This window comes from Eleutherodactylus coqui, chromosome 7 (genome assembly GCF_035609145.1).
Source record: "Eleutherodactylus coqui strain aEleCoq1 chromosome 7, aEleCoq1.hap1, whole genome shotgun sequence".
Lineage (NCBI taxonomy): Eukaryota > Metazoa > Chordata > Amphibia > Anura > Eleutherodactylidae > Eleutherodactylus > Eleutherodactylus coqui.
The window spans coordinates 211777592-211805150 of NC_089843.1; the positions used below are offsets into that span (position 1 = coordinate 211777592).

Sequence of the window (27559 nt, forward strand, 5' to 3'; positions counted from 1 at the left end):
ATGGATGGTTGAAACCACCCCAGAGACTATATGTGATACATAGTTTACCATGTTTGGTTATTTCAATGTTGCGTTGGAATATATGCCAGGAGGTATAGAATATGACAGGTGATTGGGAGATTTAGTGTGAGTCACCTGATCTGTTTGGCTTGAGCAGATCTGTCCTAAGGACTCACCTTCAGCATTATTAAGGATATGCTTTACTGATGACAATGAGATTAATACACACTTGACACATTCTCATGTTACTAACAGAGGGTCAGGTTGGATCTCAGCACTATTTTTGATACAAGAAAAAAAATATTTTTCTTTTTTTTTTTTTAGACTAATTAGCATCCGGTAAACTTTTTTCAAAATGAGTCTTAAAAAGGAGGACGTGGCTGCATTTTTGGACAAAAATCCGGAATTCACTGATAAATACTTCAAGAAGAAACTCAAACCAGAGACAATAGCATCTGCCTTTGGCCGGAAAGATCTGTCTGTTGATTTTGCTACTTTTCGCGAACTCGCTCAGGTAGAAGAAAGCGAAATCCTCTTTGAACTTATTAGAGACATGCAAGAAAGTATAAACATGGAAAGAGTTGTATTTAAGACTCTAAGGAGGATCAGTTGTCTTATTCATGCAGATCGGTGTAGTCTCTTCATGTACAGGCAAAGAAATGGTACTCCTGAGTTAGCTACAAGACTTTTCAATGTCCAGCCAGAGAGTAAATTGGAGGATTGTCTTGTACCACCTGACAGTGAAATTGTGTTTCCTTTGGATATTGGAATTGTAGGACATGTTGCACACACAAAAAAGACCGTCAACCTCAGGGACGTTAATGAGGTACGTCAAAAGCTATTACTGATGTTTGTACTCCCAAATGTGTTTAGATTTATTAAAGACAGTGTTACAATGTCTACGTATGCTGTATCACGAGATTCTAAAATTGTTTTAAAATTTGGGGGCCGGTCGTTGAATTTTATTTGAAATTATGACTTTTAGATAGTGGAGTCGTTTCAATATGCAATTCCATTTTGCCATCTTGTATATTAGTAAATATAGAGCTCTGAACGTTACTTCTTAACCCTTTCCAATCCACGGTCTGACCTCTGAAGACATTATGATTTAAGGCTGTACAGCTCCGATGTTGGAAGACGTCCGTCGGGGTTCTCTTACTGTATATTGCCAGCCTCTCTGCTGTTGGAGCCTATCCAACGTGTCACCTCATGCAGTACTGGCTTTAGCCAGCAGATAGCGCTGTTGTGTAACGGCAGAAAAAGAGTAAACCCCCCTAGGAAAACCAGGATACAAATTGGATTGGAAAAGGTTAATGCACTTTGGTAAATAACAATCCACCAAAATGGTAAAAAAAAAAGACTATTCAAAAGCCAAGACTACTAGAGTAATAGAATTTAATGTAATATACCTTACAAGAGTCAGTTGGTGGGCCCCGTCCGTTTCTGGACTTTTCACAGCCCTGCTTATTGTAAAGACAAATATTTACTTTTGCCCAAACCAGGTTACTACAGGTTACAATTGTAGCAAAGTTTAGCTTGACTTAACTTGAATTCCCAAGAAGAGAGAACATGTTCTTGTTAGTGATTCAGCCATTACCAGTGTTGACTTAGGACATGATTTGGACATGCTGAAGATGCTAAGATGTCTTCCAGGTGCCACAGCCAGTATAGAAAAGAGATGTATTGTGAGTATTGTTTAGGTTGCAAATAAGAAGAGTGAAATTGATCTTGTGATGCATCTTGGAAGCCATGATTTGTTGCAAAATATTTTAGATTACACTCCAAAAAAACTTAAAAATTTAGGCAGGGGCTTTTTAACACAAGAGGTTCTGTTACATTTTCAGAGGTTTTTGCCAGTCGTAATCAGATGAACAAGGCATTTTGTATCTCAGAGTTTAATTTGTGACTACGACAGTGGTGTAAAACTAAGGACCTATTTACATGGGCTGACAAATCGACCAGATTCCGGTGATCCATGAGAATGAACGATTGCCGTTCACTGTAGAAGCATGCACAGACTGAAAAACAAACGATAATCAGTTCGTCGTTCAGTTTATGCATCTCTGAAAACCAAACGATGAATCGGCCTGGGTGAACAGGCAGTCGTTCATCTACGATGACTACTTGTTTACTGTGAATGGAGGCAGATGGGCCGGAATGATCCTCAGCCCACCTCCATTCACTTATGTAAAAGCACAGAAACGATCATCGCTGGGATGACTGTCGGGCATCATGGTCGTCCCATGTAAAAGGACCCTAAATGTTTTGGATATTCTAGTTAGAATGTTGGTAGGTGATCTAAGAAGGACTTGTTGAAGAGGGATGGTATGCATCCTTCACATATATAGATAAGTGCTTGGTGAAGAATTCAAACCCCTCATATCCAGACCTCTACCATGCCCCCCCCCCCCCTCCGGTAATCCTATCCAGAGCGTTACCATATCTCCTCCCCCAGTGATAATCACATCCAGAGCTTCAACTTTCCCCTCAGTAATCACATCTAGAGCTTCACCTTTCCTCCAGTAATCACATCCAGAGAGCCAATCATACCATGATGATTGTGGCAGAAGGAAGGTAGCAGCACTTACAGTGAGAGTCGCTGAGTAATGGCCACTTATCACCGGCAGGTAGCATCTAGCAGATATACTCTAGCATGTGGTGTGTCTGCTAGATGCATGTGTATGTATACGGAACATCATTGCATCCAATGTATACACTACTGATGATGAGGATGGGGGGGGGCTCTGAATCAGTAAAGGAATGGAGCAATAAGTATATTAGTTTGAAATATTTTAACTCTTTCAGTCCCTCTTTATATGACTTGGAAAGACCCATTAATAGACTTGATTATACATACTTAGGGTTAGATATACGACTACAACCAAGATGTCACTTGACAGCCCAACATTTAGCTCATTTTTTTTTTTACTTTTGCTCAATTCTTAATTGTAACAGTGAAGGTACCTGCTTTTGCATGAAGAATTCAGTTGCAAGACTTAGTAAGCAACCCCTTTGTTATTACTTGGATTTTGCATTGATTACTTAGCAAATGTGGTTTGATTGTGTTCGTGACCTAGATCACAATCTAAATAAACTAATGACTACTTTACTGAACACATTAAGCAAACATCCTCAGTACAGGGAGAAAAAGTAAGTGGACCTCTGTGTTAATGACTTTTCCAAGAGCTAATTAGAAAAAGGTGTTTAAGATTGAAAGTATGGGTTTTACATGTGCTTTACCCACTAAACAAAGATACACAGAGCCTGGTTCTGCTCTTCCGAAGAAAGATTGCTTGTATTTTTGTGGTAGATCTGGCAACACTGAACTGGTGCTTGTGAATGTCATGCATCAATGTGTATGAACCTATAGTTGGACAGCCATGCTCTTCAGCATTCTGTCACAGTAAGTTAAAGCACTTTATATATGTCATCATGGCAGATGAAGCAGGCATTTCTCTCAAAGTATGGCAGAGGTATGAAAATTGAATTTTGTGTTAAGCTTTGAGAAGCTCTCAAAATGTCTTACAAGCCTACTGTATGGTGACATCAGAGGCAGGAATCCACGTCCTTTTCTGAAGATTGTATCGTCGTCAAGTTCCTGACCGGATGCGAGTCAATAACACAACTAATCTGAAAATTGCAGACTGTCTTCTACCAACACTGGAGGAGGAGGAAACTTCTCATGTACAGAACGTATACATTTTTTATTTCAAGATTTATTAAATACATCTGAGATGTTAAAGAAATTGGGAATCTCCAAGCTAAACGAGGCAGGATTAACAATCTCTTTGATTTCATACAGACCAATGAAACGTGGACCACATTTAAACAATGGTAATTTCAGTTTTATGTTCTTGGTGAACATCCAGACCAAATCCCCCACCTGAAAAATAGGACCCAAATGATTTCTGTCTGCAATTCTTTTACGACTCATCACCGACTCTCTGTATATTTCTCTGTATCTCCTTCCAAACTACATCAAGACAAGATAAAACTTACTTCTAGCAACTCTGAAACAACTTTAGAAAATGAGCCAAAACATGGATGGAAACTGTAGTTACAAAAGAAAGGGAGGTACTGGTAGACTTTTAGAGTCTATTGCCCAAAGCAAACTCTGCCAAAGGTAAAAACAAGGGCCAGTTTTCCTGGTTGTCATAAACAAAATATTGTAAAAGACTCTGATTAAGTCTCTCTGTTGGACCATTGGTGTCTGGGTGATACACAGAGGAAAAAGGCAACTGAACTCTGAAATGACTACACAAGGAGCACCAATGAGACACATTTTACTAAACTGATCCGCTACCACCCAACCTACGGAATTCCCTTCAGAGGTAGACCAGTCACTGATAAACTCCATAGATAAGTGGCTCCATGGTTTCTCTGGAACAGGCTAAGGCAGCAGTTTTCCTGTAGAAAGATTTGGAGGTGATTTAGCCTAAGTACATATGTCACAAGTGCTAACGGAACTATAAACATCTGATCTTCAGGTGGGCCAACAGAAAGACCTAGATATATTAATCTCCTAGTATTATTAATCCTCAGATATCCTGACAATACAGAGTCTGATAACAAGGTGAGATGCAATTGGACAGGAACAAAGAGCCTCCTTTTTGGAAGACCTGGAGGAGCCAGACCCTGAAATGCTCCTCCAGGACCAAAAAGAGAGCGGACACCATGACTCTCTCTGGCAGAATGGGCACAGGTGGTTTCTCCAAAATTATTGGGCTAGACAGGGCATCAGCTTTGATATATTTACTACCAGGACAATAACAAATCAAAATGAGAAAACAAAGGACCAACGTGCCCTTCTAGGATTAAGTCTCTACGTGGACTCCAACTACAGAAAATATTTGTGGTCAGTCAGGACCGTCACCTTAAATTGTGCTCTCTTCAATAGATGACACCATTCTTCAAATACTCTTTTGATGGCAAGGAGCTCTCTGTCCCCAATATTCTGTTCAGCAGGAGAGTACTTTCTTGAAACGAAAGCATATGGACATAGAAAAGTCAAATTATGTGTACCGTGAGACACCACAATAGAAACAACGACCCTCTGAAAGATGCTTTTCTTTTTGTTTTTTCTATTTTGACACAGCTCCCAGTTGCGTAGGCTCCTCAGAATCTGATACAGCTGAAGTCTTAGATTCCCCCAAACCACATGGTCTTGCCCTAACATGTCGACCTATACAAATGGCTACAGTCATAGTCTCATCATGTAGCTTAGGTGGGGGGTACTAAATCATTAGATCTTGTCAAACAAAGCAAAACAAAACTTACTTTTCAACACAGAATCATCCCATTGATTTTTTTTATTTGGCCACCGATGGAACTGTGCAAAAATATTCTAAAGTTTTACTCTGAGATAATAAGCTGACTTTACTTTCTGCCAAGGCGACTCGATCAGGATCATTATACTGTTAGCCTAAGGCAAGGTAGTAAAGAAAATGTCAACACCTGAGGGTCACCCTGCAAGTGTGATATTATGATCCCAACTTTCTGGGACTCTTTACCAGAGGACAAGGGGCTAAACTTAAAATGCAGGATTCACAAAAGGTAAGAAGATCTTGTCTTTTACCGAAAAGCAATCAGGCAAATCTAGCAACTTGCTGTTTAATTTCAGCAACCTCAAGTGAAAGAATCTGTAACTGATTTGCCAGCGCTTCCACAGGATTGATAGAAAATGTCGCACTCAAAGAACAGTCCATGAAATTTTTCTAGACTAGTTATTCTGTTTAGAACTGGATACCAAACGACTCGTCCTAATTGGATGTAATAGTTGTACCAGAAGGACGAATATACACAGAAGTTGAAAATGCAGAGAACACAACTGTTTATAATAAAACTAAATAGTGGAAAAAAGGGAAAACTGATCCTTTACATACTAACATGAGGAAACCCTGCCTAAAAGCAGGGTGATCGCCCTGATGAGGGCACCACCACGTTGGGAACCTGGGTACCAACTAGACTGTCCCTAGGTGATGACAAAGGAGTGACAACTGTTAGATGTAATACACAAATGGCACAACAGTACTAGAAAGTAGATGTTAGAAATCCAAATAAGTACAAGCACCACAGAAAATACTATGCAACCAGGAAGACGCAGACCAGACCAGAACTCCACCATGCAGATAAATAGCCCGTGCCCTCCTAAAAGAAGGACCGAAAGAAATACATATTCATAATAGCTAATTGGCTGGCTAGGGAACACCTTCCTGCTGACCAATCACCCTACACACAAGTAGAGGAAGTATATGCCGGAATAATAGATCACATGGGCTGTGGCTGATAAAACATCACCCTGGAACTGATCCTGGACTGTGTCTGGCATGCCGCAACGATCGTAAATCTGTTTATTGTGGCCATCCAGTGGTTGGTTGTGAGTTGCTAGCATGTTGTGATATTGTGTCGGATTGATTTCATGAGAAATTGCAGTTCTTAAGTAACTTATAGTTAACCCTTTCCAATCCACTGTCTGACCTCTGAAGACATTATGATTTAAGGCTGTACAGCTCCAATGTTGGAAGACGTCCGTCAGGGTTCTCTTACTGTATATTGCCAGCTTCTCTGCTGTCGGAGCCTATCCAATGTGTTACCCCATGCAGTACTGGCTTTAGCCAGCAGATAGCGCTGTTGTATAATGGCAGAAAAAGAGTAAGCCCCCTAGGAAAACCAGGGGGGAGTAATAAATAAAAAATTATCTGAAAGCGCTGCGGAATAAGTTGGCCCTAAACAAATATTGGCAATGAGTTTCTCTGTCTCCGTCTTTGCTGCTTTTATATGCTTTTAACATAAAATATTTTTTCCTTATAGGTTTTTAGTGCTTCTTCGCTGTCTTCTTACTTTAGTGGTTTATATGCTTTCTTCTTGTTGTTTATTGTTCCTTTTTCATATTTATTGAGCCACATTGCTTTCAATGGAGCCGCAGCAGCGCCAGCCTCATTGAAAACATAGGGAGTACAGTGCGGACTTATCCCCTGCTATAGCCAGCTGTGATGGCTATGGCAGGGGATTCCTTCATCCCCGCGGAAATAAAGGAATCCTCTGCCTCACTGGTCACAGCTGTGGCAAAAGTCTGCAATGTTATCCCATTGCTTTCAATGGGTCCGGCGCTGCTGTGCCCCATTGAAAGCAATGGGTTGCAGGAAACCCCCGCAGCAATGATTTTTGGGGAAGGGCTCAAAATATAAGTACTTCCCTGAAAACCAGCCCTAGCTGTAAAAAAAAAGTAAAAAAATTTTTTTTATTTTTACTCACCCTGAAAAGCAGCCCGGCTCTTCTCTTCAGCCCCAGCAATCATCTTCTGTCTTCAGGAGGCTGGGGATTGAAAAATCCCCGCCCCCAGAAAGAGCTGCCTGGGCGAAGAGAAGAGCCAGACTGCTCTTCTAGGTGAGTAAATTTTTTTTATTTTAACTTTTTTTTTATAGCTAAGGCTGGTTTTCAGGGAAGGGCTTATATTTCAAGCCCTTCCCCGAAAATCATTGCTGCAGGGGTTGCCTGCAACCTACTGCTTTCCATGGGGCCACAGCAATGCCGACCCCATTAAAAGCAATGGGATAGCATCACAGACTTCTGCCCCTCCATCTCCATGGTTGCCCTTCCCCCAGTCCCTAGTTTAAACATCTCTTTCCTACACCAACTCTTGAGACACTTGTCTGATCTCCCGCTGTCTTTCTGGCGTTTCATGTGGTAGATGACCTGCCACATAAAGGCATTACATATACAGTAAAACACAAATAAATTCCATATAGAAGCAGAAACAAAACCTTACTGAGCAGTCTCTCAAACAACCACATAGGCCATTTAAAGTGACAGGCAAACATTTTCAAAAGATGCACGCTTACTGCATGTTCTGCAAGGCAGAGCATAAGGTTCACATTATTATTGTATCTTGACGCCACCAGGAAGAACTGGTGGAATCAAGATTAACAGGGGTGTGACACCCCCTGTAGCTGATTGACTGCAGAGCTCAATGGGCTGCAGGTCCTGGCAGCCCACTAAACTCATGCAGCATCTGCAGTGATTTCTGACAGGGATGGAGGGTTAGGGTGTGGGGTAAGTGTAACAGTTAGTCTTACTGATATAATTAAAGAATAACTGTTACACGTACCCCTCACCCTAACCCTCCATCCCTGTCACAAATTGCTGGACGCTGCTTTGCCTATGCCTCATAGCTGAGGGCCCCCGCCCCTCCCCAGCTCCTTCCATGCCCCTCCCTCCCCGGCACTGTCTACTCTCGCAGCCGCTCCCCCTGCGGCCCAACCAGTCGGGAGCATTGTGAGTGTCCCTGCTGCTGTGCCCTACTCCCGATCACCTAGCATCCGGCACAGAGGTCTTGAGCTGCCACTCCCCCTGCGGCCACAGCATCTGGGAGAGCTTGTAGTGTCGTCGGCGCTGGTGTCCCCAGGGCCCACTCATGCAGGACTTGAAAAATGCAAGGCGTTTCCGCTCCCCCAGTGGCCCAAGCAGGCGGCAGCGTTGTGACATTTCCCCTCTGAAGTCCAGGACTGTACACTTCCTCTTTGGCTCCCCTTTTGGCCAAATTAGGTGGGAGCACTGTCACTGCCGCCCCTGGGTTCCACTCCTCCTGCGGCATGGGTCCCGCTTCGACTCCCCCGCAATTTTCCTAGCGTCCCTGGCTCGTAGCTCCTTCCAGGACCTTAGCTTCTTGAGCGAATCAGGAAGTAGGGGTGTGAGAGGGGCGTTACTCCTGTCAAACCCCTAGCTTCTGGTGGCGTCAAAATACACTAATACCGAGGTTTACCACCTTACACATTGTAAGTTCACATCTTTGTGATTGTCCGTTCTTGACACTTAAAACTCAGTTCAACAGTAGACATTAAAGTAACCCGCTAGACCTCTCGATATTTCATGCCACTCTATCTTATCTACTGAAGTTTAGAACAGAGGTGCAAGTTGTTGCTCCTGGTAGGTGGTCATGGGAGCTATTTAATGGGCACAAGATTTATTTTAAGATGACAAAAGGAAGAGATCTTTGGTGAAAGGGGTTATCGAGGACTTTTACTATTAATGACCTATCTTCAGGATAGGTCATCAATAGTTGATCCGTTGGGGTCTGTTGTTTGGGATCCCCGCCGATCAGCTGATCACTGTCAGTGCTGACAATGGTGGAAGCAGATAGTGCTGTGAGTATTGTAGCAGTCATGTTTCATACTGCAGGCACAGCTCTCATTTAATTCAGTGATATATGGTCTATGATCCACAGTCTGTGGCTTGAAGTCATTAGATTTGATTGTTATGTGCATTTCATTTAGTATGATTAGTAATGCACTTATGTGGCCATTGTAGGACTTTATTAACACCATCTTTCTGAAGCTAGTTTTGGCCTCAGTGACCAAGCCCCAATTTTCAAATCTGACATGTGTCACTTCATTAGTCATTCTAAGGGTGGTCTCACACCTGCGTCTGGGGTTCTGCTTTCCTGTTCTATTCAGGGAGTAGGAAAGGGGAATCCTGTTGGCGGAACAGCTCTGTTTCAGGACCGAACTGAACAGAACCAAATGGACTCTATTAAATATAATGGGGTTGTTTGGTTTCCGCTCAGCGGCCCGACTTCTAGATGGAGGGAAAAGCGCTGCATGCAATGTGACACTGGCCTATGGTTAATTTTTTTTTGACACATTGTACTTTATGTTAGTGGTCAATTCTGGTAGATATATTTTGTGTTTATTTAAAAAAAAGAATTGAAAATATAGAGAAAAAAATTCAAGTTGTTCTGCTTGTAAGTGTGAATACACATAGGCGGAAATTTGCGGCGAGATTTCCCGCAGCATTTATGCCTGTGCACGCTGCCATAGGATTGCATTGGTTTATGCAATTCTATGCAGACAGCCGCGATTTGACCGCGTGGTAAACAAATCGTGGCATGTCCTATTTCCGTGTGAGCCTCGAAGTGGCCCGCACAGAAACATCACCGCTGACGCGTCCGCTCTGCTCTGCGCATGTGCGGCTGTGTGCCAGCCGGCACATCGCAGAGCAGAGAGAAGACGCCAGAGGAGCTGAGCCGTGTGTCACTGCAGGGGTATGGGTCGCATCCCGCTGCGAGAATTCGCTTAGCAGGATCCAACTCGGCCCGTGTGCAATCACCCTAAGACAGATAACCACAGAAAACAATCAATAAATAATATTCAATATATGTCCGCTCTACGTTGGCATCAGTTTGTAAGCGTCATTCTATTTATTTCAGACATCAGAAAGCCTATAAATAAAGCAACCATTTTTCTATTGTTGAACGAAATATCCCAATCCTATTTTTTACAGGACCAATAAAGTTCTAAAGTGACTTTCAGAGATCTATGTATTAGAAATCCCCATAAATTACCCTGTTTCCCTGAAAATAAGACATGCCCTGAAAATAAGACATAGCATGATTTTCCAGAATTTTTGAGGATGCAAAATGATTTTTCAGGCTTTTTGAGGATGCTTGAAATATAAGCTCTACTCCAAAATTAAGCCCTGCTAACAGTTAATTAAAAAAGTCAATTTAAATAGTGTCCAGGCAGCTATACATGTAAAAAAGTTAAACCTTTTTGAACAAAAATTAATATAAGACACTGTCTTATTTTTGGGGAAACACGGTACCTCATTTAAAAAACAGCACCCCTCAAAGTTTTCTAAAGAGCATTTACAAAGTCTGTTAACTCTTTAGGTATTTCACAGAAACTAAAGCAAAGCGGAAGATAAATTTAAAAAGTTCATTTTTCTTGCAGATTTTCTATTTGCAGAACTAGCAAATAAAGCTCCATATTTAACACCCTGATTCTGCAGTTTTCTGAAAAATTACACATTGGAGTCCAATAAGGCTGCACCGTATCTCCATTAATATTTTTCCTTGTAATGGAAGCCTTAGCAGAAGCAAATTAGAAGCAATTAGAGATGAGCGCGTATACTCGCTAAGGCACATTACTCAAGCGAGTAGTGCCTTAGCCGAGTATCTCCCCACTCGTCTCTAAAGATTCGGCGCGGGTGACAGGTGAGTTGCGGTGGGGAGCGGTGGGGAGAGAGGGAGAGAGAGATCTCCCCTCCGTTCCTCCCCGCTCTCCTCCGCCGCTCCCCGCCCCCTGAATCTTTAGAGACGAATGGGGAGATACTCGGCTAAGGCACTACTCGCTTGAGTAATGTGCCTTAGGGAGTATACTCGCTCATCTCTAGAAGCAAATTCCCTTATCGTTGGTCTCGCAACAGGATCAGATTCACACAAAATATACCTATTCACAGATAATGTAATTCTCATACTTACCAATCCGGAACTTTACTTAACTAACACGGTTAGACGTAAAAGAAATTCAATGCAATCAATCTCTTATTACGTAATCGGTCCCACTACGTTTCAGATGATGGAGATAAATGTTACTGACTTCATCAGAAAAGCTATCACATCAAAATTCTTTTCTGTGGTGCCTTCTGTCCATTCCATACTTAGAAATTCATATTAGAGATTTGGTCGCAGACAGTTTTCCTCCACTGTTCTCAGATATTCAGTGGGCATTAGACAGACCTTCCTACTTTGCAACACGTTGTATGAACATATTATATAAAATGCTCATTTTCCCCCCTTTTTTTATATTATTTACTAACTTGTCGTATCCCATTTCCAAATTCGATATTTGTCTCTCTTCACAACAAATTAACTCCTTTATTTAGAGCAATTCTAAACTGTGGGTGGCATTTTCCATTATGACCAAAAATGGGGGTACAGGTATATCAAATCTATAAAACTATCATACAGCCATGTTCAATGGAGCTGATTTGAAATCACTACTTAGCTCCCCTTTCCCTCAGATTTCTACCACAAGCTTCTTTTGAGGCTTGGAAAAAAGGATTTTAAAGAAACCAACACGGGCAGCGCTCGGGAGAAGTCAGGAATCGAACCCAGGACCTCCTGCACTCAAGGCCTGTTCCTGATTGGACATACTGTAAAAGCCTGTCCTTGCCACTCCCTCAGTGCAAGATTATTGTGCAAGCATCACCTGCTAAACCTGCTCCAAATCTGCAAACATGACTACCCGATAACAACTCCTGGCTTCCATCTGACTACTCTCTGGTCCCGCACAGTTGCTACACCCACAGCTCCTGTCTAGCACTGGTAAGACGTTACACAATGTCACCAAAAGGATGTGAGTGCAGAAAAATGATTTACATTTACTTGGAATCTGTTAGAGACTATTGAGTCCTCTGTTTCAGGACAGAACTGAACAACACCGAATGGACTCCATTGATCCCCTTTAGTGATCCCCCTTAGTGTAAATTTTGGTAATGTTTATTGGAAATTAAGGATTGTGAAGTCAAACTAAGACAAAATCCTGGAACTAGCTAATTATATCTATCCAGTGCTATCCTGGATCAATAAAGGGGAGAAATAGATGATAAGACCAGCTTAATTTCTTCTTCCAGGAAAGTGGAAATAATTTATCTGCCACCTACATCCTTTTGGTGACATTGACTTCTCCTGAGTGCCATTCGTATTTTTTTCTAATCCTAATTCGATCAGCTCAGAGCTACTATCGGTAACCTTAATTGGGACAACACCCTCAAAAATATCAGTACAAACGACAAATGGGAAAAATACAAATAAAAGAACTCCAAGTAAAAGGAAACCAATGTGGCTCGACAAGACGGTAAGAGAGGCAATAAATGAAAAGAAGAAAGCGTTCAAACTACTAAAGCAAGAAGGCAGAGAAGAAGCGCTAAAATCGTACAGGGAAAAAAACAAAATATGCAAAGATAAGATCAAAATTGCTAAGGAGGAGGCTGAAAGGCTGATCGCCAAAGAGAACAAAAACAACCCAAAACTATTTTTCAACTACCGTATATACCGGCGTATAAGGCGACGGGGCGTATAAGACGACCCCCCAACTGTCACCTTATACGCCGGTATACAATGGAGAAAAAAAAAAATTTCATTACTCACCTCCCACGGCGTTCTGTCGCGCTCCGGCAGGATGTCGCTCGCTCCGGCAGGCTGTCGCTCGCTCCTCGTCCCCGGCGCAGCATAGCTTTCTGAATGCGGGGCTTGAAATCCCCGCTTCCAGAAAGCTAATACACACGCCGGCAGCCATGACATCATTGAATGGCTGTGATTGGCTAAAGCACACGTGGCTTCAGCCAATCACACTATTCAATGACATCATTGAATGGGTGTGATTGCTAACACGTGCGCCTTCAGCCAATCACAGCCATTCAATGATGTCATTGAATAGTGTGATTGGCTGAAGCCACGTGTGCTTTAGCCAATCACAGCCATTCAATGATGTCATGGCTGCCGGCGTGTGTATTAGCTTTCTGGAAGCCGGGATTTCAAGCCCCGCATTCAGAAAGCTATGCTGCGCCGGGCACGAGGAGCGAGCGACAGCCTGCCGGAGCGAGCGACATCCTGCCAGAGCGCGACAGAACGCCGTGGGAGGTGAGTAATAAATTTTTTTTTTTTACACTTTTTTTTTTTTTGTATTACCGGCGCATAAGACGACCCCCGACTGCAGAGCAGATTTTTCGGGGTTCAAAAGTCGTCTTATACGCCGGTATATACGGTATATTAATAGCAAAAGGATTTGCAGGGAGAGCACTGGCCCTTTAACAAATAATGCAGGAGAAATCATTGAAGATGATGGAGGGAAGGCAAATCTATTGAATAGTTTCTTTTCAAGCGTATTCACAATCGAAAAGGAAATGCAACATGAGATGCAGGGAAATAAAATGAACCCCCCACAAAATATCTCTTCTACCTAATGCAGGAGGAAGTGTGGAACCGGTTAAAGAAGATTAGAATCGACAATTGCCAAGTCCAGATGGAATATACCCAAGGGTACTACTAAACAAACTAAGTGATGTGATAGCTTGGCCGCTATATCTTATATTTATGGATACTATAAAGACCGGGGTTGTACCACTGGATTGGCGCATTGCTAATGTGGTTCCAATTTACAAAAAGGGATCCGAAAGTAAGCCTGGTAACTACAGGCCGGTAAGTCTCACTTCAGTAACGGGAAAAATATTTGAGATGTTTCTGAGAGACACCATCGAAGAATACCTCAAGGAGAACAACGGAATAACTCCTCACCAGCATGGGTTCATGAAGGGTCGATCATGTCAGACCAATCTCATCAGCTTCTACGATGAAGTAAGTTTTAGGCTGGACCGGGGAGAGTCTATTGATCTTGTATATCTGGACTTCTCTAAAGCATTTGACACCGTGCCGCATAATAGGCTGATATATAAAATGAGACAGCTCGGTCTGGGTGAAAACGTATGTATCTGGGTAAAGAATTGGCTCAGAGATAGAAAGCAGAGGGGGGTAATAAATGGTTCATACTCTGATTGGGCCACCGTCGCTAGCAGGGTGCCACAGGGTTCAGTACTGGGCACCATTCTGTTCAATATAGTTATCAATGACCTGATAGAGGGACTGCACAGTAAAATATCAATATTTGCAGGTGATACAAAATTATACAATATAATCAATGCAACGGAGGACAATGTGCGGCTACAAATGGACCTGGATAAGCTGGGGGCTTGGGCAGAAAAATGGGAAATGAAGTTCAATGTTGATAAATGTAAGGTTATGCACATGGGCAGGAGAAACGGATGACACCAATATATACTAAATGGCAAAGAAGAGTAGATAAGAGCAGCACTCAGGGGTTAATTCCAGAGAAACTTTATTGCCCACAACGTTTCAACTCAGAAGAGTCTTTGTCAAGTGCTTGTGGGCAATAAAGTTTCTCTGGAATTAACCCCTGAGTGCTGCTCTTATCTACTCTTCTTTGCTATTTGGAATACGGTCCAGGATCCAGGACTTTTCAGAGCGAGCACCTCTTGGAGTGGAATATCTTCCCTGGAGATACACAGGGTTTACGTGTGCTGTGATCCATTTACTATTTGGAATATATACTAAATGGGGTACCGCTAAGGAAAAGTGGTATGGAAAAAGACCTGGGGGTACTAGTGGATTGTAGATTAAACTGGAGTAACCAATGCCAGTCAGCTGCTGGAAAAGCTAATAAAGAGAACATTATCCCCCCACTATATAAGGCACTTGTCAGGCCCCACATGGAATACTGCGAACAGTTCTGGTCACCGGTGCTCAGGAAAGATGTTACAGTGCTGGAGGGGGTACAAAGAAGGGCAACTAAACTAATACATGGAATTATGGGACTGGAATACCCAGAGAGGCTATCCAAATTGGGATTATTTACCCTGGAAAAAAGACGGCTAAGGGGCAATCAAATAACTATGTATAAATACATGAGGGGACAATACAAGGATCTCTCCCATGATCTGTTTATACCCAGGACTGCGACGGTAACGAGAGGGCATCCGCTACGATTAGAGGAAAGCAGGTTTCATCACCAACACAGAAGGGGGTTCTTTACTGTAAGAGCAGTGAGACTGTGGAACTCTCTGTCTGAGGATGGGGTGATAGCAAAATCCATAGAGGAGTTTAAAGGGGGACTTGATGTCTTTCTAGAGGAGAAGGATATTACAGGATATAAATCTTAGGTTAACTGTTAATCCGGGTATACAGGCAGGTAGGAACTATTAGAGGTTGATCCAGGGATTAGTCTGATTGCCATTAGGGAGTCGGGAAGGAATTTTCCCCACAAAAGGGTTAATTGGCTTCTGCTCTTGGGGTTTTTTGCCTTCCTCTGGATCAACAACAACGGAGGATAAACAGGCTGAACTAGATGGACATTGTCTTCATTCGGCCTTACATACTATGTTACTATGTTATTCATCGCTCCACCAAGACCATTGTGAGATCTGTGCGGGGGATGGCACTCTCCAAGTTTCCAGGTATACCAACTATGGAGGGAATTGCCTCATATGTACCTACATGCTAAGTTGTTCTGGCCATGAAGTATACCAGGGGGTCATGTCAGTCTCTCTGAGACATCGGGTAAGTTCTTTTCTGAGACTCTTTCACTAGAATTCATTTGAAGTGGGAGCTTCTGGACTGTTGGATTACCTAGTTTTGTTTTTATGTATGCTTTCCTCAATTACACTCAGTGCCTTTCACATCTCCCCAACTAACTGGCCCATTAAAGAAATCATAAATATCTCTGATCTGATCATTTATGTCCTTTTCACAAATTCAAGAGAGGTTTTTGATGTCTTTTAGGAGACAAGCTGTTTGAAAAATCACAATTGTGACGATAGTGGTTTTTCTTTGGAAGCTGTTCATGTAGGATATGCATATTTTATCCTTATTTTGCAGATCGGTATGACTGTGCCAATACCAAATTTATACAGATATTTTTTTATTTGTCATACAAATTTTTTTTTTCTTGCATCACTGTATTCAGAGACATCATTTTTTTTTTAATTTTCACCTGTGCAGCTGTATGAAGGCTTATTTTTGTGAGATGAGCTAACGTGGTCATTGGTAACATGTGAGTGCATGGGACTTTTTGATCTCTTTTTAGGTTGTTATTGGGAGATGTAGTGATCAAAAACAGCAATTCTGGCATTGCCTTTAATTTTTTCCCCCAGCATTTACCAGTCAGTATAATTATGGTAATACCCCCTATTTATATAGTTTTTATGTTTAAAGGGGACATGTCAGCTTGAACACGCTCTAAACTCAAGGCATGATATTATAGAGCAGGAGGAGTTGAGCAGATTGATATGTAGTATTATGAGGTTAGACTCCGTAAAACTTGTATTTAATTCATTTACATCTTTGCTCATTTTCAGATCGCCAATGGGCGGTCCTATCAGTGATTGACAGCTATCTGTGTATGACTGTAGGTACAGGGGCAGCTGTCAATCACTGATAGTGATAGTGAAGTTCTACTGAGTTTTTCTCCATAAAACCATATATCAATGTGCTCAGCTCCCCCTGCTCTATAACATGATGAAAAACAGTGTTTTTTCTAAATCTTGTGTCATTATTAGAGATGAGCGAGCACCAAAATGCTCGGGTGCTCGTTATTCGAACAGAGCTTTTTGTAATGCTTGAGAGCTATGTTTGAGTAACGAACCCCACTGAAGTCAATGGGAGACTCAAGCATTTTTCAATGGACCCGCCGGGTGCCGAGCATTTTTCAGTTAATTCATTCTCTCTCTCACATTTTCATGTGCATACAACTTTTTGATCTCTTTTTATTTAGTTTTTTTTTGTGTGAGATGGAATGATCAAAATCAATGATTCTCATATAGATTTTTCCTTCCTTTTGTTCACGGTGTGCACCATATGGCACTGGTAACACCTTGGTGATCACCTACATGTGTTTTCACGTCCTAGGTGTCTTGAGTTTTGTTCTACAGAGTCGTGAAAACATGTCGGCCCTGTAGAATAAAGCTGCGGGGTCGGGTGTGTGACAGCTCCTATCTATTGGCTTGTCACCGGGGATTAATGGATAACGACGATCATGTGAAAGTTGAAGAAAAAGTTTCAAAAATGTAAATTTCATCTCTCCTCACGGATCCAAAAAAGTAAACTGATGGAAATATATCTAATTAAAAATTTGTACCGTATGTTTGTGCATATTTGACATATTGCAGTTTTCTAGTTTTCATAATTTTGGTGCTTTTAATAAATATACACAAATTCTGAAGTACAATATGTGGCAAAAAAAACACAATGTCAGAATCACTTGGATATGCAAAACCTTTATGGAGTTATTCTATGTCAAAGTGACAGATGTCAGATTTCCAAAACTTGGCCTGGTCATTAAGGGGGCAACATTCACTTCATGGTACAGGTCGCTACGAATGCAGTTTTTTTTAATGTTTCACTCTTAGGAAATAATGTTTTATTGAAAGAAAATGGCAATTTTTTTCTTTTTTTACATGATTTTTATTTTCACATGAAATATTTTTTTTAAAAAATCTCTACCTCTATACGTCCCACAAGGGGATTCAAAGATGCGGTCATTTGATCACTTTGCTAATACACCATTGTACTTATGTAGCCCAGTGCATTATCACAAACTGTCATTTTCTTTACTTCTAATAAGGCCTAGTATTGTCAGTGAAAAGTTTAGCAGCCTAGGCCACTGTACTTTGCAGACCCGGAGGCCATGATTTGGCCTCCAATGGCCATGGAAACCATCAGCACCCCATTGTCTGATTGCAGGGATGCCAATAGAGTTAAATAGGTGGCCCCCTTCCTATCCAAACCCCATAGATTCAGCTATTTGCATTGACCGTGACATATTTAGGGCTAAATTGCTGGGTTAAGAGCTAGGCTCCATCCTGACGGTTGTAGCAGAACTACAGCTGTCATTTACAGACACGATCCCACTCTGGTCACAGGGGCTCAGCTTCTGAGCCCCCTGGTAGCCGGTACTGTACATGTAAAGCGCGATGCAGGAACTACTGTACATGGGTAGCACAGGTTGGGTAGGGATTAAAGCATTAAAAGTTAATCTACTCTTTGTTACATCCGTACAAGTAGAGGAAATGTCCCAAAGTTGAGGCTTTCATCTTAACACCCCAGCTTCCTATCTTGGTATAAACATAGCAATCCATACAGCTGTTATGGAGTCAACAGAAAAGGGGCTCCAATGAGGTTTTCCTCATCCCCTTTCTTCAATGATGGTCTCTCTTACCAAGTATACTGCCACAATAGTCTACAAAAGAGGAAAACATCCTAAAGATCCTGTCAACCCTATTCTCCACCAAAGGATTACAAGCACTGGACCCCCTTTGACTGGACCAGCATGGTTTGTGCTAAGGAGCCCGTGTCCTTAATGTGTGCCTCCGTTTTCCTATTATCCACTGTATGACATCTTACTTTATTATGATCACCAAATCCGGTAGAAACCGATATGAATATTTCTTAATTCTGTGAATGACTGAAATATTTCCTTCTCCATAGAGTGGAAGTTACAGCAGATTTGCAGATGAACTTACCGCATACAATACAAGGAATGTACTTGCTACACCCATTATGAATGGAAAAGACGTAGTGGCAGTTATTATGGCAGTCAACAAAACCGATGGTCCCTTCTTTACTCAAAACGATGAAGATGTAGGTATATTTTTATTTCACTTTATTCCACTTTTTATCATTTTGTGCTTGTGTAGTTTCTACCATGTGATTTTCAGTCCTCAAGCTGCCATGGCGGCAGGGTTCATCTAGTGATATGTGGCCTGTGGAATGAGAGACATGAGAGTACTTATCCCCATCTTCACCCATTCTTCAGTTTCCAACTAGAAATACTTCTTTCCTGCATTTTGATTGAATGAATATTTCAAAAAAACATTCAAAAATTTTTAAAAAGTTCTCTAAATCTGCATCACATGAGGCCAATAAATGTCTAATGATGAAGTTCTGATGAACTATTTCCCCACTTTTGGACTGAATGAAACGTGTTCATCTCCGTTCTTCAAGCTGTTTGATTTCTTCTAACATGTGTCTCCTTGTTTTTGGGAGGAACTAAACCGGTCTGAATGGATTTACTCTTGTAGAACACACTTTTAAGCTTAGTGATATCTGGGTCAGAATCAACATGTCTGTCTATATATTTATCACTTTGGAACTGAATTATCCTGAGCTCATTAAAGGGTTTCTTGTAAGATAACCCATTTACGCCAATTAATTCATTGATGTCAAGTCAATTTATTAGCCAAGCAAGCCGTCTAGAATAAAGCCAATAAATACTATATCTCCTTTATGACCTGGATGAGACTGTTTATTGGAAAGGGATATATTTATACTATGAGGTGTATATGTCAAAATGCTTGCAAGCACATAAAGGCTATGTATGCTTTTGGAACCATTTTTTGATTGTACCAGTGCATCTAAAATGAAAACCTAAAAAATAACTGCACTGTAGAAAAAACTTTTGCTGTGTCAGCGTTTTGATCATTGGGAGTCTGAATGCTGAGACCTCCAGCGATCACTTAAATGAAGGGGGTGCAGCACTCACCTAAGCAGTGCAGCCCTTTTGGTTGTCATTGTTGGTTGTTGGCTCACCTCGGCATCTGAAGACGGACATGTAGATGTCTATAGAAGTCTATGTCCGTCTTCAGCTGTCGAGGTGCCGAAAAACAATGATAACAGTCAAATACGTACATCTCTTCGGAAGAGCTACAGACCCTTCTTTACAGCGTTCAATAAGGGTCTCAGCACGCAGACCCCCACTGATCAAACTCTTGACAAGTTGCCCTGACAGCAAGTAGTCTGAGCTCTTCAATTAGCTTTATTGTTCTGGCAGGGATTGCTAAGAGAATACAATGTGATCTTTAGCTCCCATGGAGATAACAGCCTGTGGTCTGTTTTCTTGCTCCGGCTTCAAAGAGAATACAATGTAATCTCCTGCTCCCGTGAAGAACACAGCGCGCAGTCTGAAGGATGGATTTTAAGCACACCTAAAAAGCATTGTTCAGATGAAAAGTGCACGAGTATTGCTCAAAAGACATCGTTTTAATACATTTTCAGCGATAATTGTTGCGTGTAAATGGGCCTAAAGTATCTCAGTGGTGACAGACACCAAATAAACCCTGTATAGTTTGATTCAGTAGTCTTACTCTCCTCCATTGGTCCCTTACTTTTTTCTAGTCTACTGAATGTTAATATAAAGTTTGTAACAGATGAAAAAGCTATAAGTACAGAATCAGACTCTACAGGGTTTTTAGTTTGTTAGATGCCTAGGTCTTCGTAGAGTAAAGACCATTATAAGCATAATCTTTCCACTTCTTAAACTCACTTGCTGCTGATTATGGTATTGCAATGGGGCCTTATTCAAACTTTTGCCAAGGACTCCATGGTTAATACTTACATACCTAGGTGTCTGTGTCCAGAGTTGTGCACAAGACCTTTATTTAAATGTATGACAACAAAACTGTTAGAGTGTAAAAGAGATAAAAATTAGTAACTGCACTCATAGTAGTTCTTCCCTCTTAACCCCTTTAGTGGCACGCCCGGAAAATCTCCGGGGCTTGCTGCACTGACCATGCAGTTAAACCCCGGAGGATTTCTGTGGACAGCTCTAGTGCTGAAATGCTGGCCAGGACACACAGTTATTGTGCTACCGTACACGTTTGCCACTTCGAAATACCTCAGGAAAGTCTCTGGGGCTTGCTGCACTGACCATGCAGTTAAACCCCGGAGGATTTCTGTGGACAGCTCTAGTGCTGAAATGCTGGCCAGGACACACAGTTATTGTGCTACCGTACACGTTTGCCACTTCGAAATACCTCAGGAAAGTCTCTGGGGCTTGCTGCACTGACCATGCAGTTAAACCCCGGAGGATTTCCGTGGACAGCTCTAGTGCTGAAATGCTGGCCAGGGCACACAGTTATTGTGCTACCGTACACGTTTGCCACTTCGAAATACCTCAGGAAAATCTCCGGGGCTTGCTGTGCTGACATGGTAATAATAAACCTGCCACTAAGGGAGTTCATAACCCCCTTTTTAATGAACTACAGTAGCACACGTTGTCATTTTAGAACAAATGCCTGTATCACGGAGACCATTTTCCTGTAGAATATAAGCACAATGTTTGGAATATAGAGATATTGATTTAACATTAATTTTTTTCATGTAATTGCAGGTGTTTTTGAAGTATTTAAATTTTGCCACGTTAAATCTGAAAATTTATCACTTGAGCTATCTACATAACTGTGAAACCCGACGAGGACAGGTAAAGTGTAGAAACAAGAACATATCACTATTCTATCTACTTGAATTAATTCCACTTTATGAGGAATCTATCCCTATGTTCTTCCTCCAGGTCCTGTTATGGTCAGCTAATAAAGTATTCGAAGAGCTTACGGACATTGAAAGACAATTCCACAAGGCCTTCTATACTGTGAGAGCCTATCTGAACTGTGACAGATATTCAGTTGGCCTTTTGGACATGACAAAAGAAAAGGTACTGTATCCACCACAAAAATAGAGCTGGAATTCCAGTCCAACTGTTTATATCTTATATGTGACCACCTAACGTGGTCACATATAACACTTAAGGACCAGAGTGTTTTTAGGGATTTTACCCCTGTGGTGGTTTTACTGCCCTATTTTTGTTTCTTCAGCTACCAAAATTATTTTTGCAGCGTTTTTTACCCCCAAGACATATAGGGCTATCTTTTATATATTTTTTCACTGATTTTTTTCCCTTTTTTTGTTTTAGCAGGGGTAAAAAGCTAAAATAATATTTAAAAAAAAAAGTATAGTTATATATTTTTTAAGATTTGTATATTTGCACTCAAACAAAGTACAGGACTGGGTTCCTCATTTTTTTCAGATGTTTTGATATATAATTTGTATAGTTTAGAGTATAGAGCCCCAGTTACAGGGGAAAACATCCCCTTAGTGTGATAGTCTGCTGCAGGGTCTGATAGAACCCTGCAGCAATACCTTGGCAGGGGGCATCTGGTGGTCATGTGATCCCTGGATTGAATAGCGGAAGTGGCACTTCTGCTTTCTCTCTTTACTACATAGCGCTCATTGAGCACTATTTAGCCTTCACGAGAGTAGGCAGAAGCGGCTTATTTCTTCTCCTCTGCATACTTGGCTGTGATCAACAGCCGAGTACCTGACCTGCTCCTGCTACATTTCAGGAGCTTTAATTTTTACTATCGGCTGGAATTAAAGCCCAGAACCAAGCATGGTAAATTTATGGTTGAGTTGAATTTGAGTTATCTCGCTTGGACGATGAGGGTCTGTAGCGCTGATCTAATATGACCACGAGTGAGCGCATTGTTCCATTCAGTGTTGATGTCAGAGGAGGTACCATTGCCTATCTGTTGCACCCATGAGCACCGCGGTCGACTACGAGGCCTCCACCATCCGGCAAGGGGTTGTCTCTCGGCTTTCCTAGCAATTGCTGCGGTTAGAGCACTGTGGGCCGGGGCAGCTTCTGAAAAGCGTGCAACATGACCAAAAAATTTATGGTGCTTAGTCCTTAATGAGTTAAAGAGCACTTGTTGGCTCTTCTGGAATGTCTGTTTTAGTAAATAGTTGCATTGCCCATAAAATAGAAATTCTGGAGCATCTTTTCTTAGAATTCTGCAATAAATACCTAAATTGACAACTGGGTGTTACCAGCTGAGGGCGGAGCCTACACAGTCTGATACTATGCAATCAGTGCTTACAGTGTCAAACTATGTAGTAACACAATCTATTGGCAAGGGGAATGGAAACACCCAGTTTTCAAATTATTATGCATTTCCTGGAGAATAAGAGAGGAATGGCACAATGCAGAACTTAAAAACACAATGCTCCAGAATAATTATTTCTTTGAAAACACAAGTATTTACTAAAACGGGCATGTTAAGGGAGCGGACAGGGGCTCTTTAAATTTCTCAGAATGGCATGTTGAAATTTCCCACTACTTTGTGAATAGAGATGAGCGAGCACCCAAATGCTCGGGTCCGCGTTATTCGAGTCGAGCTTTTCGAAAAATTCGAGAGCTCTACTCGAATAACGAACCCCATTGACTACAATGGGAGACTCGAGCATTTTTGTATGTGGAACGCCGGGTGCCGAGCTTTTTTTTTTGTTTTTTTCTTGGTTCGTGTTTCTCTCTCTCTTTCTCCCTTGCCCTTCCTGCCAGACCAAAAATTTTCAAATGACGCGTGCTGCGTCGTGGCAGGGAGCGGCCAAAACAGGCACGTCACATTGGGGAGGAGCCAAAAACTGGGGCGGGGTCGAACGCGATTTGATGCTCGTTCGAGTAACAAGCACCGAGTACGCTAATACTCGAACGAGCATCAAGCTTGCCAGAGTATGTTCGCTCAACTCTATTTGTGAAGTTTTTTTTAAATGCTAGTGATATTTGTGGATTATTGTAAAACAGAAAAACACTTTTATGTTTATTGAAACTTTGGTAAACTATTAATCTACTTTATCATGTCGGAGAAATAGTAACCAAGTCTTTAGGCTATCTAGTGCTAAACTAAATTTCCAACCATTCTTTTTTTTAGGAATTCTTTGACATTTGGCCTATTCTGATGGGAGAAGCTCTTCCATATTCTGGACCACGCACACCAGATGGAAGGGTATGTTAACCATAAGTCACTTCATATTTGCTTTTATTTAAAGTTGCATAACATTTCCAAATGTAGGGTAGCATATTATATCCCATGGACTTACACAATTGGCTAATTCAAAATTGCGGTAATTATGAAATATTGTTTAATCCATACCAAAACATTGTTTTTATTTTGGTTTTAAGGGGTATTCTCAAGATCACGTTGGTTCATCGGTGTATTCTATATCTAAAATCATTAATTTTTGCAAAAACACCCATATTTTGAAAATGCACCAGTCCTATCTTCACACCTCCTCGACATCCCATCCTCTGTGGACTCCAGATCACAAACATCTCTAAATATCTGGGACTGCAGATCTCTAATATTGCAGGACGGTCCTTAGATTTGAATGTATATCCCCTGATAGATCTATTCAAAACTAAATCCAAAACCTGGGGATCCTTACTGATTTCGGTGGCTGGGCGTGTCAATTTGATAAAAAATTATAGTCTTGACGAAATGTCTATATATCCTACAACACACCCCAATAGTAATCCCTTCACGATTTTTCAGGTCAATGGACTCGCTCATGATATCTTTTATATGGGGAAGCTCCCATCCGAAACTTAAAATCTCCACTCTCCAGAGACCAAGGCAGGAAGCTGGGGCTGCTCTTCCAGATGTATTCTTATATTACATAGCTAGCCTATTGGTCCACCTACAATGCTGGTTGGGAGATGACCCACTCCCCAATTCAGAGTTAGACTTGGCTTACTTCCTAAAAATTTCCAACTTGTGGCCGGTGTTGGAATCTCCCTCTTCATTAACTTGTAAATTGTTCTCAATACATAAATTGGCCACTAATATATGGAGACAATCTAAATCAGTTAATACATTTTCAGATATAATGGCTGATACCCCTTTATGGCATAACCTGGGTCTGACAGAACTACTTCCCTTATAGGACATCTCTGAGTGGGAGAATTATGGAATACGAGCTCTGGGTGATCTGTACACATCCAATATTTTCTCCTCCTTCGAACAACTACAAGCTAAATATGAACTTCCTCATACCCATTTTTTTAGAGTCCAACAAATCAGACATGGACTGCAGGCACAATTCCCATCTCCTGGACCTTCTATATCCCATTACCCCCTGATAGGTATACTATGCTCCTAAGGTCCACAGGGCCTCATATCCACATTGTACTCCTTCCTAATCGCAGCAAAGACCTCTAACAATACTCCCCCGGCCTTGCTTAAATGGCAAACACTGATACCAACTCTGACAGAAGAATCCTATCAAGATCTACTAGCCTCTCCTCTATTCGTTTCCCCTGTGGCTCATAACAAGCTGATACAGCTGTATATTGTACATCAGTGCTTCTTACTCCAGTCAGGCTGCAGAGAATGGGAAGAACTTCATCCAAATGCATCAGATGCCCATATGATACTGCTGATTTCTGGCATATGATTTGGGAGTTCCCAGTTATTCAAGGCTTCTGGGGAGAGGTCACTGACCTCATCTTGGCAGTTCTAGAAACTCCTGTCCCTACAACCTGGAGGTGTGCCTCTTCGGGATACTCGATGAGGAGATTTAGCAGCATCATAATAGAATATTTTTGAGAGAGGTACTTTTCTTGGCTAGGAGAGTCATAGCACTACGCTGGATGGATCGAAGGAATCCCTCAGTGTCAATGTGGTGAAAATTGGTTAACTCTACTATTCCATACAATAACATAGTTTATAAGGGGTGTAGATGTCCAGGAAAATTTGACAAGGTATGGCGTATGTGGTGTGGTTCCTCACTTACGTCCCACCCTCCATGCTTACTCTCATCCTCCATCTCAACAATTCAGAGACGCCCCCACTAGCGAGTATTTTCTGTGGCTGAAACCCGAGGCCTACTGACAACATGTCTAAACTCCTTTTTTCTCCCTCTGGTAGTGTCTTCCGCTATAGGGGTGAATTACCCCCTTTGTCAAATGTGTTAAGCCATACACTAATTTGTCATGCTTTTTGTTAGGCTGCATTCCCACGACCGTATATCAGCTCGGTTTTCATGCCGAGCCGATATACGTCATCCTCATGTGCAGGGGGGGGAGGATGGAAGAGCCAGGAGCAGAACCTGAGCTCCCGCCCCCTCTCTGCCCTTCTGCACTATTTGCAATGGGGAGAGGTGGAACGGGGGTGGGGCTAATTCTCGGAACTTAGCCCCGCCCCCGTCCCACCTACTTTCATTGCAAATAGTGCAGAGGGGCGGAGAGGAGGCAGAGAGGGGGTGGGAGCTCAGTTTCTGCTCCTGGCTCTTCCATCCCCCCCTGCACACAAGGACGACGTATATCGGCTCGGCGTGAAAACCGAGCCGATATACGTTCGTCTGAATGCAGCCTTAAACTGCAATGATATAAAAGATATTGTAATGTACTAACTTTTCAATAAAACGAGTTAAAAAAAAAAACATCCCATCCCCACTCTCTGTATACCTTTGGTTGCTCTTGGACGTGACCTACAGTACTTCTTCGCTCTGGTTGAGCCTACTTGGTTCAGCCTGCCCTTACTCCTATGTAATTGCTCTAGCCCTGTCTTTAGCATATAGGGTGAGCATGGATAGATCAGGCTGTGTCTTTGCTCTCTCTGCCCTGCAATCAGTAAGCTCTGCTTCCCTTCCTCTGACAAAAGCTTAACTTTTTCCTATGTACAGGTACAGTTCAGTTGGTCTTATCAGAGCTGTGAGTAAACTTTTGCAGGGATCCCTTCCCCTCCCATTTTCACACTATGTAAAACAAGCTCAAGCGGAGGGAAAAAAAGGCTTAATCTGCCCCAATTAACCCTTTCAGTGCACAGGCAGCCTAGTGTTACTGGAAAAATGCACAAAGATGGGAGATGCCGGCAGTCAGGAGGTGATGCAGGTGATCTAGGAACTATAGTTCATCATGAGATTGAGCAGGAGGAACGACCTGTTTGCTTAGGGAAGGAACCTTTAGTAACAGGAGTACCAGAGTCTAATTACATAGAAGGTATTGGGCTTTTGACAAAAATGTTGGATTGTGGGATGACCCCTTTAATAACACAATTGTTGTGCATTTTTAGGAAATTGTATTCTACAAAGTTATTGATTACATCCTGCATGGAAAAGAAGACATCAAAGTTATCCCGTAAGTGTATGAAGACCATTTATTAAAGTGCCTATTATAAGTTTTTACCTCTTGTTCAAACATGTATTATTATTATCTGAACCGGTTTACCAATCAACTAGTAATTGTGAAACACAAATGGGAATAACCATAGAGTTTCATTTGAATGGCAGCACCCATCCTCAACCTGAACCCTTTGATATGCTTTTGATTTCCCGAAAGCTGACAGTCATATACTTGACTGAAATCCATTAGTGATTTCACAAAAACTTACCACTTGCACTGTCACACCAGAAGTTTGACGAAAACACAGTTGTGATGTCATAGCATCTTACCTGTCTTAAACCAACTTGTGACGTCACAATGGTTTACCACAATTTAACAAACTTTTGATGTCCCAAGTTGACAGCCATTAAATACTGATTGAAGCCTACTTGTGATTTCATAGCAGCTTGCCTAACTGAACCCTACTAGTGATTCTTCAG

The 27559-nt window shown here is 41.8% G+C and overlaps 2 protein-coding genes across 2 annotated transcripts in view; one reads left to right on the forward strand and one right to left on the reverse strand.

Moving 5' to 3' along the window:
- The window catches only part of LOC136573666 (purpurin-like), a 30286-nt gene extending 29050 nt beyond the window's left edge, over positions 1-1236 (reverse strand). Inside the window, exon 1 of the mRNA XM_066574927.1 lies at positions 1091-1236. The gene's annotated coding sequence lies outside the window, so the exon portion shown is untranslated. The remainder of the gene's footprint in view (positions 1-1090) is intronic.
- Positions 341-27559, forward strand: part of LOC136573665 (rod cGMP-specific 3',5'-cyclic phosphodiesterase subunit beta-like) — a 74038-nt gene continuing 46819 nt past the window's right edge. The window contains exons 1-6 of the mRNA XM_066574926.1: positions 341-826; positions 18836-18988; positions 21516-21605; positions 21696-21836; positions 23890-23964; positions 27031-27095. Coding sequence (XP_066431023.1) covers positions 356-826; positions 18836-18988; positions 21516-21605; positions 21696-21836; positions 23890-23964; positions 27031-27095 — 995 coding nt within the window. The 5' untranslated portion in view covers positions 341-355. The remainder of the gene's footprint in view (positions 827-18835; positions 18989-21515; positions 21606-21695; positions 21837-23889; positions 23965-27030; positions 27096-27559) is intronic.